Source organism: Macrobrachium rosenbergii, chromosome 55 (genome assembly GCF_040412425.1).
Source record: "Macrobrachium rosenbergii isolate ZJJX-2024 chromosome 55, ASM4041242v1, whole genome shotgun sequence".
In the NCBI taxonomy this organism is placed as follows: Eukaryota; Metazoa; Arthropoda; class Malacostraca; order Decapoda; family Palaemonidae; genus Macrobrachium; species Macrobrachium rosenbergii.
In genome coordinates, this window is record NC_089795.1 from 36,339,348 (window position 1) to 36,357,734 (window position 18,387).

The window sequence follows — 18,387 nt, forward strand, 5'->3', positions numbered from 1 at the left end:
TGTAAATTTTTAATAGTAATTCCTACAATCATGTTCCAATTTACATTGCACCAATACACCAACCCCTAACGGTCAGTATTATTCTAGTCATGAAAGCAATGTATCATCAATCTCATACATTGCAAATTAATTATTTATTTTCTTTCCAGATCATGCGCATGGTGATGAGCGCCGTGCCCTACTTTTTGCTATGCATGGTGTTCTGGGTATTTCTTCGCCTGGCATGGAGGTGTCTCACGTTCCCCTTGGAGCAACGAAGGCTCATAAAGCAAGAGGAGGAAAAGGAAAAGGAGAAGAAAAAGAAATAATGGACTGAGAGCCAATCCGAAGATTATATAAATTATATATATACCGGTATATATGTTGACAAAAGTTCTTTATAGCCTTCGATGTTATTCATATAAATATAGTATATAGTTTATGGAATTTTATTACAAGCATTGTATATTTCAACAAAATATTGTAGTTTGATTCTTTACGAATAATTAGAGTTTATTGTTTTTACTTTTACAATTGTATGAAAGTAATTTACTAATACTGTATGTAACATAAAAAAACCACTTTCGAAATGTCGTACACTTTTTTTGCAAAAGTGCTTCTTCCTGATAGAGCAAAAAGGACGACCCTTTGCAACGGCATGAAATTTGTCGATAAAGCAGTACCTTGGAAAACTCAGGTCGCTTCTTTGATAACATGGTCGTTATTAAAATTATGCTAATGAATATTCTTAAGCACATTTGCTGGCCGACAAACATTTAAAATCAGGGCTTTCGAACTGATCAGCAATAATCTGTTCCAAAAATCAAAATTACAAGCAAAAATCTAACACAGTCCTTTATAATCCTCTCGTTTTTGTTTCCCAAAGCCAGAAGTGATTCGCAGTCTACTCTTCTTGGTTTATTCACATCGCATTTTCATAACATGAATTGAAAACATAATACAATGCTGATGTTTTCGAAAGTTCTAATGTACCAATTCACTGAATAAGATAAGTTATTTATAATATCTTAACCGTCCAAAAATTATATACTGGAATCCGTCCAAAAATAACATAATAGTGCATCTGCAAAATCATTCTCAACGTGAAGTTTACAGAAAACCTTGCAGATTAATGCAATTTCCATCAGGTTATGCGTGTGTGTATGTTTACGTCTGGTACAGTATAGATCAAAGAAATATGGGCTGAATTGGGATTTTGTTTTCATTAACAGTCTAGTAGTATTACACCTACACAAGATGAACCAATGTCCACTGGTATAAATTTCCGGAATAAGAACAGGAATAGCATACTTATGACATAACAGGAATAGCATACTCATGACAACAAAGTCACGCAACACAAGCAAATGGGTCCCACTTGCCTACCGAATCTCAGTTCCTACATTGTTCACTCCGACTCCTCACATTTTTCCTCCTTTCTTTATGATGTAACAAATAGTCAAGTTAAAGCGTGTCTTGATTGTGTAAACACGTGTGTGTGTGTGTGTGTGTGTGTGTGTGTGTGTGTGTGTGTGTGTGTGTGTGTGTGTGTGTGTGTGTGTGAGAGAGAGAGAGAGAGAGAGAGAGAGAGAGAGAGATCATTCAAGTGTACCTATCGACAAAACAACTGTTAGTCTCGTTCCTCAAATTAAATGCGAATAGCGAGATGGACTAACACCTTAAAAGCCCTTGGCAAAAGAATCACCGAAGTTCTTGGGAGCACACCAAAATCACCTCTATACGCGGAGTTACCCATAATGCAACTTTTTATCTCTTAAGATGTTCCACAGAAGCGCATGGACGAGTGTTTATTCATCTGTTTGTTCTTGTTGCGCAAGATGTTAAGTAGGGTCAAATGTTTTTTCACCAACTTGTTGAACAGAACGATTCTTCCGTCAGTCTATAACCATTAGTCTTTGTTGTTGTTGTTGTTGTTGTTGGTTCTGTAAAACTGATGTGGTTGATGTCATAGGATGTATTTTCCAGTCTATGTCACTAAGAGTTGAAAACACCTCGGAATCCAAAATAAAATAATCAAACCTGTGACGTGTTTGATTCTTCCTTACAAACACTATTACTTATACTGTTAATTTATTATAGCTAAAATAACATTATAGATCATGTTAAGTTATTTTAATATGCATTAAATGGAATTTGTGAATGATTTTAATGTAAGAGACCTTAAAGTTCATTTTCACTTCTTCAGTATTAGTAGTCTAAATATATTTCAAGTGGTCTGAAACTGACCTGATGCATGAACGAAACACACATCTGAAGTAAAAGTAAAAAATCAAAGAGAATACGCGAACAGGCAGAGAAGAGAAATAACATGAAACCGCAGTCACTCACTGGGAACCTCTTAAAAGACTACTTTTGAGATGCTCTACTCCAGGTGCTTTCCTTTCCACAGACACTTGCAAATACTCTGTCTTTTCCTAATGTTTTCGATTTCTCAGGAACTCACAGATATTTTGCTCTGGATCCTTTCAATTCCACAGAAACTCACAAATTCTACTTCAGTGTTTCCCGTTCCGCAGAAACTCATACATATTCTATTTCAGATGTTTCCCGTTCCACAGAAACTCACATATTCCATTTCAGATGCTTCCCGTTCCACAGAGACTCACAACTTAGGTCTGATCTTCATCTCGGTGAACTTAAGGGAGTAGTAATACCCCTTCCAAGAGCGCCAGTTGACCCCGTCGGCGTAGGATGGGTGTTGACCCCGTAAGTACTGGCCATTGAGGTTTGAGTCATGACAGATGGCATACCACCAGGCTCCCTTGTACCTGGACCAGATTCAATAAACAATTGTTAGTTTTCATCATCCCTGCCATATTATTACAACGATATTCATCTGAAGTATCTTGATTTAATTAATAATTATGGTTTTTTTTAGAGTAAACCAGTGTAATTGACTACATAAAGAATATAATAAGAATATAAACCACCAGGCTTATTCATGGGTAAAACAATATATTCTCAGAATAGCAGAGTAAAATAATCAATTATTACATAGAAGTATATATATATATATATATATATATATATATATATATATATATATATATATATATATATAGAGATAGAGTATATATATATATATAGAGAGAGAGAGAGAGAGAGACAGAGAGACAGACAGAGAGAGAGAGAGAGGCACTTAAAATTCCCTTAGGCTACAATTCAACATGAGAAAGGAATGTGAGATAAGGGACACACGTGCGCCACTTCAACACCCGAAGGAAGTCTATCTAACAGATTAATGTTAATTAATAACTCATCAGAATAAAGTCTACGAATTCCCAAGCGTTTTAGGTACTATTTTGAAAAGTGAGGCTAGATTGACATTTTTCTCTTGGGCAACTATGATTTATTTTTTTTTGACATTAGCAAAATCATATGAATATTTGAGTGATACATGGGATTTAATTATCATAGGATTATTCATAATTACTGTTGCATTTCTAACCAAAGAGTTGTTGCTGACTGGCATTACAGTATACCGACAACAGGAATGCAATCTCTGGTGCTCCTCTGGGTAGTGTTATCTCATTAACTCTTATATCATATATGCATGAAATGTGGCTTGGCCTTAAAGAAAAAAAAAACTCTTTTGCATATGCAGATGGAGCTACTCTGTTTGCATCGATCCCATCACCTGAATATAAAAATTGGCAGCTGAATCCAACTGATACTTAGTAAAATTAGTATATGGTGCAAATTATGAACCATGTTAGTAAGTCTGCGACTCTTACAGTTCTAGGTATTCTTCATTTTTGCAGATTCACTTTTGAGAACTCTTGTTGCACAAAACATCAGTACTTTGCACTGAGAAAGTCTTTCATGATCTTTGGAGACCTATACAGAGGAATTATTTAATTTTTCTATGCCCTACTGAATATTGTTCGAATGTTTGGTGTTCGGTGACAGACTCATGTCTATACTCATGGATAAAAAATTTAAAGTTCTGTTAAATTTCTTATCCCTGATGTCGATATTCATCTCTGGTAACGCCGTTCAACCAGCTCACTGCGCGTGCTCTACAAAATTTTTCATAATACTGATCATCCTTAGCATTCACATCTTCCCACACTATGCTGGCCACCATATGGTAATATACAGTATATGCGGGTGAATCTAACGGTTTTTCATTCTCTCATGTAAGGTTTAATACTGTCTTATTTAAGTTTCAATCACGCTTGGACCAAAATGTGGAATGATCTTCCTCCCAATCGTGTGGTGAATCATCAGGACGCCACAAGTTCCAAAGTTCAAAGGCTGGGGTTATCTCGCTGAGTTGGTACAAATGCTTTTTTGCTGAAGTGGTTGACATGAGTCTCACAGCACAGTAATTTACTTATTTATTTGTCATTATGTTTTTTATTTGTTATTCGTCTTTATCGTTTACATATTAGAGCACTTAGATGGTAACATTCTGCTTTTCCAACTAGAGTTGCTACTTTGCTTGTAATATTAATAATATAAAAACAATAAAGAAAACAACAACAGTTGCTACTTTGCTTGTAATATTAATATTAAAACAAAGAAAACAACAACGAAATAACAGCGATAACTATAAAAAGAGCAATAATCAGTGCATGCACATGAAAATGAAAGAAAGACGAGCGAAAGGTACCCGAAACTTACAAAATACTAAAAGGGTTAGACAAATCTGATTAAACAAACAAATACCTAACAGACACTAAATATAGAAGAATATCATGAATGTTTTATATCTCAGTTTTTGAGGATGGTTGAAACTGCTGTGATTCTTGCATGACGTTATGGGATCTAAGAAAGACAACCGGTCAACTAGATCCCTGAAATATACGACGGTAGATGAAAAGTGAACCTTAAGAGATCACAGTGTTGTTAGAGCATAATACAATTGACAGAAGTAAATGTGATAGATATGAGCATAAATTAAACCTGATTTACAGCACCTTCAATAATCAAGTTCATATTCATTTAATCACACGCCCAAGATTCTTTAAAAAAGATCTCATTTTTAGGTCATCCAGAAATTTCTGTAAAAGAAGTCTGCACTTTGGGAAATATTATAATGGCAAGGTCACTTGAGCTAATTCTTGCTGCCTTGATATATGCTAGGAAATGCTACTGCTAGGATCAGACCTTAAAAATGATAATGCTTAGTCATCTTATTTATCTCAGTAAAGCCATTTTTTTTTTGCCTTACCTCGACAACAACTAGAATCATGTGACACATGACTGAATCATGTCACTTTAACGCTGTGCAAGTATCCTTATCAACTAAAACGTCCTTATTTTTAAAATTCCATTATTTTCACAACTTTCACCAGTCAGGAGAGGAGAGAGAGAGAGAGAGAGAGAGAGAGAGAGAGAGAGAGAGAGAGAGAGAGAGAGAGAGAATTCTGTTGATTACAAGAGGAAATTTAGAAGATCCTAAGAGAGGACTATCTAGCTACACTGAAAGAAACACAACTGACTACAAGCAAACGTGGAATAGCGGAAGAGAAGAGGATCATTTACAATAGCATCACGAATATATACAAAGAGCGACGGTCGAAAATAACGCAAGAAAGAAAGGACAAAAATAATACTTACGTAGAGGCGCACTTGTTTGAAGATTCGCGATCCCTGGTGGCAAAAGGCATACCGTTATGCCTTGTGAAGGAATCCTTGGCGGTACCTGCGTAGCCACCGACCTCCATCCTGTAATCAGTGGACGCTTCGCCTACGTGAAAGTAGCTGTACTTCGCCCACCGTCTCTCTCCCTCGAAATCCTCCAGGTCGAAACGAATCTCGTAGACGCTCTGGTTTGTGAGGGCGTGGATGTTGTTGAGGCCCAGCCAGAACTCCTGGGACAGGTCTCCGAAGCCATCGACGTAGGAATGCCAACCACGGTAAAAGTCTTCCTGGAAAGCATATAATCCCCGTCTCTGGACCACCGTCCAGCCCCCGCCGTCGGTTTCGAAGTCGCAGTAAACCCTCACCGAGCGATTGGAACAGCATTCGTAAGGGTAGACGACGTAGACGCCATTCTCTCCTTCTCCTAATGCTTGAAGATCAAGGCAGTTCCTGCAAAACAGCCGGCGAATATTTTTACCTATGAACACTGCAAGAGGAATTACTTTCAGTTTTTCTCTAGTATGGTCTATTATAGTAATAATTTAGAAGTTCTTTCCGGCCCTTTGAAACACTGCTCTTATATCTAGGATTTTTTTTAAAACATACGCTACAAGCACAAATCAAAAGCAATATTTTATTGCATCCTCTTTGTCCATATTGCTCTTTCGATATGTACTATTTTGAACACTCTTCCACTGAGCTCGAAGGAACAGTTCATTCTTCTATTTCTAAGCCCCTGAATGTCAAATTTGCCGTGTGGAAATAGCAGTTCGTGGACGGACGACGCAGTTTGAATTTATTTCGTCCTGCTAACAAGCCATGGAACTCTCTCCCTGATTCTAGTTTCACAGGTTTGCTGGCTTTCCTTCGATATGTTTTTACTCCCTTAATTTTCAATAATTACAAACCTTGGGAAAAATACTACGGGGTTTCCAGAAAGTCTAACCAGAGAGAGAGAGAGAGAGAGAGAGAGAGAGAGAGAGAGAAGAAAAAATTCCCAGAGGTGGTTTCTTCAGACTTTTCGTACACTAAAGAAAACGTCAGATTATGGCATTTCTTATTTACCAAAGCAGTCATAAACCACTACAGATTTATATCCTTTGAATCTTGAGATCAATGCACAGTTTCTAGTTTGCGAACAAAATTATATACTGTATATGACATGGATCTGTGCTTCTAAACCGACAATTTTTATCGAGGCTTTTCTTCCGATTAACTACAAACGTCATGATCTAAGCTAGATATATAATGATTTATAATTATGCAGTGAGAAAGAAAAACTGTCTCTACTCTGTTTCGTAAGCTCTGAACTCCGACAAAAACCAAGAAATAATTATATCTAACTGGGAAGCATTTCTCATGGAAAGAAGTCCCACTCGGTGAGAACTGTTTGATTAAATGAAAGGACAAATGCAATGAACTCTTGATTTCATTGCTCAGTCTTGAAAGGCTGTGCTGAGCTCTCTCTCTCTCTCTCTCTCTCTCTCTCTCTCTCTCTCTCTCTCTCTCTGCGAGACCATCGATGGAAATCGATGACGAAGAAATACTTGATAAGAGAACGAAATGAATATTTGAATACGGACGTCGCGCAGAGAAGGTCGGTATGAGGGGGAAGAGAAACGAAGGCACTGGGAGCCTTCAGTCCAGGAAGTGAAAGCGTGCAATATGTATCTCATATACTCTATGGCCAGTTTGACCCAATTCCTCCTCTACTTTGTGAATGAAAATCTAACACTTTCACTAAATTTCTGTACAGGTACGTCTTTGGGGCACAGAGTTCCTACACATGTCCACCTTGTGTTCGGCTCTTGCTAAAAGGATGTGGTGGACAATAGTAAGCGTAAGGGAATACTGTAATCAAGTACAAACCTGAGAAAGAATCGATCAAAATCACCTTTGTTTAACAAATTTGGATCTTACTCTGTCAGCATAATGTGACGTGAACTACAGGATGGTCATAAATATCAGCGTATTAGAATTCTAATTACAGGAGACGCTTTACCATTACGAATACTTGAATTAGCTGCCCTTCAACCATCTGTCTTCATAAATACAGTATTTCCTTTTTTACTCTTAGGGCACGGTAAGTTAAAGCTGCTACATCATCTTCGATTACTTTCCTCGTTACGCTCGTATCCACAGGTGGAGAAACCTGATGTCCTGTTTCAGAACCGAAATAAATAAGAAAACAGAAAAGGAAGAAAGAGGGGTAGGGCTTCACCACGAAGGAAGCCATGGCACTGCCTCTTAAAGGAATGGAGGTTATAGAACCAGGAAGAGAATTCCAAAGCTTGGCAGTTATTAAAAAAATTAAAGTTCCTGAAGAGTATAAGGGCACGAATGTCTACATTGATCGCCATGGATTTTAAGTATAAACGGGGCTTGCAGTATTATTCTGTAACTACATCTCCAGCGTAGCAAGTGACTGGGAATATGACTAAAGTATGTAAAATATGTATATCCAGGAATTCAGAGACTGCATGCACGATGGAGGCGAACCGAATAGTATATGTCAGAAGTTAGACAATGCTGAGGTGGCATTTAGTACGCGTGAAAGCAGTCGTGAGACTGGAAATGTTATTCCACAGAGACTTTTAACACTGATTAGACAGTTGAAGGATGAGTAACTTTTCTCTAACCATTTTGGTTGTTTGCTTGTTATACTATTTGTTTTTAATGCAAACAATTTTAGATAAGAAGTTTAGTTAAAGCTATGAATCGAACTGATAGGCAAGATCCTCAGTTGCTTCCAAAAACAGGAAGTACACATTCAAACGGGACGAAGTGTTCCCATAATGCTTAACAAGACTTCTGCACATGTATTTTGCATCAGATTTTAAAGATATGTCTTCGCCTCTGAGGACACGGCATAGGTTCTTAAACAGTATACATATGGCTTAGTTCCATGTGGTCCTTTCGTCACAATTGACAAGGGTGTTATCAGTGGTACCTTTACTGACCGGTTCGAGTGAGGGGCTACAATCACGATGCGAGTATTTGTATATAAATGGGGATATTATTGCAAGTGCATGTATGTATGTATGTATGTACGTCCTTCAAGAGCCTTTAGGTTTTCAACTAAACCAGCGTCCATGATTCATCTACCAAGATCATTCATCATATCACCAAGATGGAAACAAAAAATCTTTAAAACAAGTACGAGTTTCTCCTGTTTACTTTACCGTTAATATGAAGGATTCGATCAACTTGTGATGTTTTTGACAATGCTATTATATTAGCTAAACAAAATTCCCCTCTCCACCTTTAATGGCTTTTAGAGGTCTCTCAGTCAATCAACCAAGCTCTTCAAACATTACAGCTTATCTTGGCAAAGCATATGCTGCCTTTATAGAAGCATAATCTATCTTTAAGTGGAGAAAATTAACAAATGGGAAATGCAGTTCCATGGATTGGCTCACTAAACAGATATAACGGTGATAAGATGGTGTCATACACTAAGCTCTTGTTATCTGCAAATTGCCATGAAAAAATTCTATGAACAAGCTCCCCCCCCAACACCACTCTCTCTCTCTCTCTCTCAGAACACAACGGCATTCCCAGCTAATCTGCTGCTACCTACGGTTCCTGTTAAATGTCATCATCAAAGAGTCCATGTAAAATTCAAAGTCTTCCCTGCCGTGTTACGGACAAATTACGACTGGCATTTCCTTGCTGGGTTAATGGCATTCAGCTGAAATGCGAAAATGTAATGATATTTCAAACAAAGAACCGAATAAATTTCTCACTGATTTATTAATATAAATATATATATATATATATATATATATATATATATATATATATATATATTTATAATATTATATGTATATAATAAATATATATATATATATATATATATATATATATATATATATATATATATATATATGTGATACGAGTCTTTTTCTTCTTTAGAGTAAATGATAAATGACACGTATCATAAGCAAATCGAAGCATTTTCTCGCTTACCACTTAAGGGGTGGTATACAGACGAACTGCAATTTCTGGCTTAAAACGATCTATTCCGGACAATTTCAGCTCACTAAACACATCAAAGACAAAGATATCAAAGGTCTCTCAGTCATTCAACCAAGCTCTTCAAACATTACAGCTTATCTTGGCAAAGCATAAGCTGCCTTTATAGAAGCATAATCAATTTCAGCTCACTAAACACATCAAAGACAAAGATATCAAAGGTCTCTCAGTCATTCAACCAAGCTCTTCAAACATTACAGCTTATCTTGGCAAAGCATAAGCTGCCTTTATAGAAGCATAATCTATCTTTAAGATCATAATGAATATCCATAAAACACGATTTCCCTCCAACATTACAGCCTGTCTCCAAAAGGTAAGATCTCTGCCTACTAATCAAAATCTGTAGTCCCACAGGCATGACCTATTTCTGTGAAAACTGATCTAGCCCTACTAAGGAAACTGTCTCTCAACAAAGCATTTGTCTGTCATAACCATCAAAGAAAAAAAAAAAAAATATATATATATACAGTATATATATATTATATATATAATTGGCTCCACTTACCTGGAAAGGGGAATAGGTGAGGGCGTTGTCGTAATCATGCCTTCAGTGACGCCTGGAGGATCGCCTACGACCCGGAGGGCAATGATATCGTTTAGGGTGACCTTGGCCGGCCTGGCCTTGGAAGCAGATGCCCTTGTGGACGATTCAACGACAGAGTTCCTTTCGTCGCCCCTGGCAACGTCTTCTTTATCCCCAGGAGTGTTACAGTGACTGTTGACTTTCACCTCCTGATGACCACCAGGAGTAAGCAGGAGTAGAAGGGCGGTGACCTCACCTTCAGTTTTGATTGACAACGATACCGACCCATTGATCTTGATCTCTGTGACTAATGATAATGATATTAATCATCATGATGTGGATGAAAATAAGGATGATATTGCGGCGTGGCGCATGTATATAAAATACATGATCTTATTTGGAAACGTCAGCAATATGCATATAATTTATAACACGAGCAAATCATCATGCAATCATTTTCTCCTAAATCTGAACTCTGATCATGACAAAGGACTAGCTGCGGTTAAAAATTCAAAGAACGTGGGGCTAGCAACCTCATTCCAAAAGAACTGCTGAGGATAATGCGTTTAGTCGACATACTGCACTGTTATATATATATATATATATATATATATATATATATATATATATATATATATATATATATATATATATATATATATATATATATATATATATATATATATACATATACACACACACACACATATATTATATATATAAATATAACATATGTACACACACACACACACACACACACACACACACACACACACATATATATATATATATATATATATATATATATATATATATATATATATATATATATATATATATAAAGCGTAAATCAAAATTAACTTTTATTCACTAACAACAACCTTATCACACACATCTTTTGGAAATACATTCATCATACATTAGGAGCCATACTGTCGTTTCAGTGTTTCTATACCATTTTTATCTACAGACACAAAATCAATTTTGCATTATGTACTATGATGAAATTGATGAATAAAGACCACATATTCACCACAGAATTATGTCACGGAAATTGATGATAACCATGCCTATAAACGTTTTCCTTTACTTTAAGGGGGTTTTTTCTCCACAAGAGAATATTCTTCCAAAGGGAATTTGAGACGTTTAATGAGAAGCATTACGACGAAAAGCCCAACACCTTTGCTGCGCCTTTTTTTCTCACGTCTTCCTTTTTGACAATACCGATTAAGCCATAATGTCAACAAAGCAACTGAGCGGTAGCTTGTAACATTAATTAGTAATCAACGATACTAATATCTACTGTAGTTAATACGCGGCTACTATCTCCTGTTTTTCATTGGCTGCAACATATACAGAACAAAAATAACAGGAACTAAGGATATTGACGCAGTCTATGTAAATTATGTGAGCGGCCGTTGTGTTTACGAACATTTCAGTATGAAAAATAACTAAATACACTAATTACCACAAAGTACTGTACATTGTATTCATAGCTACACACACACACACACACACAATAGCATGCATTACGCACGAAGTACTTCTATTACATAGCTACACTCCTACTACATTCAGTAATATACACATAAGCATATACATTATGCATAATTTAATTTTTATAACACACACATTATATATATATATATATATATATATATATATATATATATATATATATATATATATATATATATATATATATATATATATATATATATATATATATATATATATATATAATATATATATATATATATATATAATATATAATCAGTTTTATATATATATATATATATATATATTATATATATATATATATATATACTTATATATATATATATATAATATATATATATGCCATAAAAATCTAACAGTGAGACACAAAAGGCTTTTAATACCATGAAAGTTCTGAAATTAGTCAATCTTCAAATGTTCCATTCTTATGCCAGTCTGAACTCTCAAAAGGCTCAAAACCATAAGGTTCTCTCTTATCTCTCTCTCTCTCTCTCTCTCTCTCTCTCTCTCTCTCTCTCTCACACACACACACACATAAAAAGAGAGTTAGAGAGAGTGAAACACCTTTTAAATTCGTGGCTATGATTCACGTGTTGACCTGAGAAAAGGCTTATAAGAAATGTATACTTAAACTCTATGGAATTTGCTTTAACATTTAAGACACACGCACACAAGCTCGATTTCCGCAGTCGAATATTGATTCGCCAGAATACGTCCAATTCTAAAAGGCACTTTAGTTTCCGGGTTCTTTCAAACGAAAAGTTTTATGCTGTGGCGCCCTGCATTAACAACACTGGAATGATCAATTCAAGTGAGGCGTCTTCAAATAACAATTTTGTAGATTTCTTATAAACATAAACAGAAAAGAATTAAAATCATGAATGAAACAAAATCGGTAACAGATCCTGTACGAACAAAGGGAGTGGAAACCTTACACTAAACCTTTATTTTGTCTTCTAGCTCTTGCGAAGAAAGGAAGAAGGAAAGAGAAAGAAAGAAAGAAAGAACGAAAGAAAGAATGAAAGAAAAAGATAAAAAATGAAAAGAAGAAAGAAAGAGAGAAAGAAAGACGTACTCCAGGCTAACGTTATTTTGATGAACAGGAACACTCTTATAATAACATCCATTACTATTCTTATAATAATACACACACACACACACGCGCGCGCGGCGCAATTGCTTCTCAAGACCCTAATGTCCATATGCAACGAGAGACAAAACAAACAAAAGAGGGTGTTGTCAAGATATGCAAATAAACGTTTAACTAACATCGACAGCCACAAAACTTCCAAGAAATCTGCTTCCCCGCTTTCACAATGGAGGGAATGAGAGAACTCCGTTAGTGGCAGTGTGTAATCGTGCTACTCCTTCAGCTGAACATGGATGCAGCTAACGCGCTGCGAAACGAGCAGCAGGCACTAACTCCTCCTGAGGTACTGGCACCAATGGCTATTACAACAGGTTCCTCACAGAAATAAAGCTTATGTTGCTTACCCCATACAAATGGGAAAAAAGCACGTTAAAAGAAGAAGAAGAAGAAGTATGTGGAGTAAAACAGGGCAGCCCCATACAGCAACCGGCTTGCACTAAAATAGGTAATGTGTCACAGTGTGCCAGCAAGAAAGAAATTCTTACTTACATGAAACAAAACAGTGAAGGTCCCTGTTGGTTTAGTTGAGTCCACAGGTTCACACCAGGATTCCTATTCCTTTTAATACCTTACCTAGGGCTCGTGCAACCAACCAAAACGGTGACAGAAGTAGAAATACTAAGCTAAAAGTTACCCCTCAGAAGACAAAAGGGACATGGGGAAAATCGAGCCTGTTGCAAGAAATGAATTCGTCTCGCACTCTACCTCAGCAATCTATAACTCCTAAAAAATGCAATGTATGCGTGACATAACTGAATTTGTTATGAGAACACGAAGAAGGGTTATCATTTTAGTGTCTGGTTGCAACACGGGAGGGAGCTTGTTTTAATGGAAGGGTTTTTAAGCAAAAGTTAGAACCAATGAATGAACTAAAATACCATTCATCACTCAGACACCCCCCCTCTCCCTTACCACTCGGGTCCCTTACCGTAGGTATGGCTTCACTGGTTGCTTTGCATTTAGAATTCTTTCTGTTCTCTGTCTTTTCCTGAACGGTGGGACTCTGAGTAATGCTTAACAGCCCCTATTGTGGCTCCATCGAATTTTACTTGTCAGGGTGTTACCACAACTTACGCCGTCTGACATACAACTGCAACCACAGTCTGCTAAACAGCGTTGGAGATTTGCATTGTTTGGAGTACGGCAGTCTCTTAAGAAAAGCACAGGAAGCCCAAGGATAACCACTGACAAGAACTTAGTTCACCCCGTACCTATATTTATTAACTGTTTCTTTTGATATGATTAAAAATATAAATCATTATGATGATTATGGCAAACAATTTTCTCGTACCATAGGTTCCAAAAGAAGAAAACTGCATACCATGGAGAAAGAATAGCCTGATGAACTTGAAACCGTCTCAGTTATCTGTTCATGCTCCGTTAAAAAAGATTAAATTCTCTTTGTGCTAAGATGGAAACGAACAGAACTACCCAAGCACGGTTCAGTCACTGCAAGCAAGATGAATGGCTTCCTTTCTTCAGTAACAGCCAACATGCCTATTCAACAAAGAAATACACCAGCTCAGTGAAGAATTGCCTATCCTTTGCCTTTTCTGCAAATATTATTTTGGTTACTGCTCACTTGAGGTGTTGACGTAATGCAACTGCATAAAATTACAGCAAAGCAAATATTTCTGAACTTACAACAGAAATGCAATGATCTGCCTCACTGGCGTTTAATACCAATTTTGGCGTCAGTTGAAGTACCAAAGCCTGGGGAGAACATATATAGTACGTGTGCAAACATGCACATGAACGCATGCAGATATCTCTCTCTCTCTCTCTCTCTCTCTCTCTATATCTCTCTCTCTCTCTCTCTCTCTATATATATATATATATATATATATATATATATATATATATATATATATATATATATATATATATTATATATATATATATATATACACAAACCAATTCGTATTTTTCCTCTTTAGAGGGGTGGTGCCAGAACGGGTACAGCCTTCTGGTTCTCAGAAAGTCTTTGGAAATGAGAGTGCTAGCCCTATGCCCTCTCAATGGCCCACACTGGTACCGGTGCCCATTCCCAGCTAGGTTGACTGGTGGGCGTCAGGATAGGATCGAAACATAGACAATGCAAACGAGAGGCCAGTGCACTACCACTGAGCTATGGTACCCAATATTTATCTATCGAAAGTTACTAACAAGTGTGTGACTGTGTACTTTTAAAGAATGCACAACTTTTGAATGACACAAAATAAAGAGTATGGTACTTTAGTGACGGTAATGAAAAGACAGTTCTCTAACTATAAAAACAGGATTGATTGATTGGTTGATTATGTATTATAAAATTGGCGTTACAACATCTAGGTTACTGACATAAGGAAAAATGCAAGATTTTATCACTTTTAACAATATGACCAATTAGAGTAAAATGAAGTCGGGAAATTTAACTGTCCGGAGGATCCATACAACGATCTGCTTTCTAACCTTCATTATGGGTTATTTATGAACATCAATTAAACGTCTGACATGAAAACAATTTTCAAATAACTCACCACTCCCATCCTGGTCTGAAGTAACTTGGCTGCCTCCTGAAAAGACCAACCCCACCAACACAGTAAGTATCGTCAGAGTCTGCATTTTCTCGTCAGGTTAGTTGAAAAAGTCACTCACAAAAACACTGAGGCATCTGTTTAATTTTTATCTCGAGCGCACAAAGAATCTCAGTGCATTAAATGTTTTTATATCCCAAACATCATTCAGTTAAAAATCGCGATTGGAATTATTCCATGGTGTGTCGTTTTTCACAAATTCTTTTTTCAATTTTATGAATTTAGTTATGAAAAAGTGATGGAATACTTCGCGGAAAATGATTTCACTACCAACAGTTTAGAACATAACTTTTCCAGAGACAGATTAAAAATAACAAAGGAAGAGGGAAACATTTAAACAAATAACTTGAGCAAACTCTACGTAGTTCACAGCACTGGCCAGAGAGGTCCAAGAGTGATTTGTGCCGGGTGTCTGGTGAATCCCGATGTCTGTGGTTTTCAATTCTCCGTGATTTCTAATCGCCTTAAGGTTTCTGCACTCTCGGAATGTGCCAACCTTTCTTTCTCCTCCCCCCTTCTCTGTCGTTTTTGTATGTTTTCTTGCCCGGCCACCAAAGTGTCGAACTGTAGTGGATTATTTGTGTGTCCGTCCCTAAGAGGACTAACGCCAAAGCCTTTTGAGATACAAGTGGCGTGGACAAACGCATCTCGAGTATAGCTGGGAGTGAGGTTTCCTGACGCGCAATAGTTTAGGATAAGAACAGCTTATCTGCTGAAGGTAGGTAATTCATGCTATTGCTTTTCAGAACGCTAGATTAACTACAACATTGTAAGACGAGTGTGATCTCTGTCTCTTTCTGTGTCTCTCTGTATATATATATATATATATATATATATATATATATATATGTGTGTGTGTGTGTGTGTGTGTGTGTGTGTGTGTGTGTGTGTGTGTGTGTGTGTGTGTGTGTGTGATATATATATATATATATATATATATATATATATATATATATATATATATATATATATATATATATATATATTAAATATATATATATATATATATATATATATATATATATATTAAATAAATATATATATATATATATATATAACATATATATATATATATGTATATATATATATATATATATATATATATATATATATTTATGTTACATATATTTATGTCATGCATGCACACGTGGACTTTTTAAACCCACAAATACTCCATAATATCGAATTCAATTACCTTGGAAGTATGTTTAGTTGCTGAGTGAAAAATCTAGCTCTACAAACAGAAATTTGTGCTACTACTTCTACTATTACTAATACTACCACTACTACTGCTGCTGCAACTCATACTACTCCTACTACTGCTATAAAATATTGTTAATTGTAATAATAGTCACTATGACTGCCAAAATATGAAGAGGAGAGCGCAGAAATGGATAATATACGCATTCACATAATTCTGTATGGGGTAATGAATTAAACTATGTTGGGGATATTCATCGTAAATAATAACAAGACACATGCGTACCATTTTTTTACACAAAGGGGTCAAAACAGGACAAAACACAAGGTAGATAAAGTTTACCTCTTCAATGGAGCTGGTGACGCTCCACTTGCCTTCTAAGAAACACGAAAGGGGGCAACGAATATTAGATTCTGAAAAGGGATGGAAAAGAAAAATTAGAATGATAAACTACAATCTGGTCTCTTCACTTTTCATCTTCTGCAGAATCAATCTTGGTGGGGATGTTGTAGTATTCTTAGGTCTGAATAGATCTCAAGAGTAGTATTGAAACAAATTTATTGTCTTTCATGGCCATATCAATGATTTCACACCTTCAAGGCAGACCATTTAATTACTAAGTACATAGTTGGATAGGCAGTTTCTTCTAACCAGCGCTTCAACTCGCGTAATAACACTGTTGTCCTAAATTTTCAAAATCTAATTTACTAAATCTCTTTGCTTAAAATATTGGGAGTTTCATTTCCTATAGATACGATTAAATTCAACAAAATTAATTCACTGCGAAAAATATATGGGGTTTACTTACAAAATACAGGATGAGAGACTAAGAAAGGACGGACGAAGGTTACCGCCGTTGTTTTAGATTATGCCACCCTTGTGCTGGCATGGACTCTTGCTCCTAGATCAGCCCATAACTCCACACAGAATATCTCTCCGCTGATTATTTTACAGGTTTGAACAGCGGCAGTCCGAACCATACAATTACCATATGAAATGCTGAAGTTATCAGTAATAATAACTATTAGGATGAAAGTGGTGTCTCGGGATTGCTGGCAGACTGGATGAACAAAACTTTAAAGGGAAATGTGATGCAGAAAACTAAGATAATATAAACGAAACAAAAAATAACTCGTGAGATGCACTGACGGCACTAGCCCTATCAGGGGAGGGCAAAGGTGGCTTAAACATAATAATGTTTCTTGAAAAGTCCAGGGTGACCACTCGTCCATGTTCAAGTGTTGGTCCTCAAGGCCGTGAAAACAATGTAAGTAAAAATATGAGAAGCGAGTTTAAGAAAGTGAAAGTGTGGATGGAAGAATTACGATACAGAAATGGGACGAAAAATGTCTTCGGCGACTTGACCTAAAGAAACAAAAGACCAATCTTGTTGTTACTAAGTGGGAACAGCCTTATGTCAGATGTGTCGGCTTACAGCAAAAAATGTAGTTTAGAGTAACTGTTCAGCCGAATTTTAGTTTTCTGTAAGAGAAAACTTTTGTGCCGGCTTTGTCTGTCAGCCCGCACTTTTTCTGTCCGCCCTCAGATCTTAAAAACTACTGACGATAGTGGGCTGCAAACTGGTATGTTGATCATCCACCCTCCAATCATCAAACATACTAAATTGCAGTCCTCTAGCCACAGTAGTTTTCATTTTATTTAAGGTTAAAGTTAGCCATAATCATGCTTCTGGCAACTATATAGGATAGGCCACCACCGGGCCGTGGTTGTAGCTTCATGGGCCGGGGCTCATACAGTATTACACCGAGACCACCGAAAGACAGATCTATTTTCG

The 18,387-nt window shown here is 36.5% G+C and overlaps 1 protein-coding gene across 1 annotated transcript; it reads right to left on the reverse strand.

Moving 5' to 3' along the window:
- Positions 1 to 412: 412 nt before the first annotated feature.
- LOC136835969 (techylectin-5A-like) lies at positions 413 to 16,162 on the reverse strand. Its single transcript, XM_067099906.1, has 4 exons — positions 15,335 to 16,162; positions 10,130 to 10,454; positions 5,566 to 6,039; positions 413 to 2,768 (listed from the first exon to the last, which is right to left on the reverse strand). Exons 1-4 carry the CDS (start codon positions 15,417 to 15,419, stop codon positions 2,603 to 2,605), a joined length of 1,050 nt encoding a protein of 349 aa, XP_066956007.1. The 5' UTR covers positions 15,420 to 16,162; the 3' UTR covers positions 413 to 2,602.
- Positions 16,163 to 18,387: the final 2,225 nt, after the last annotated feature.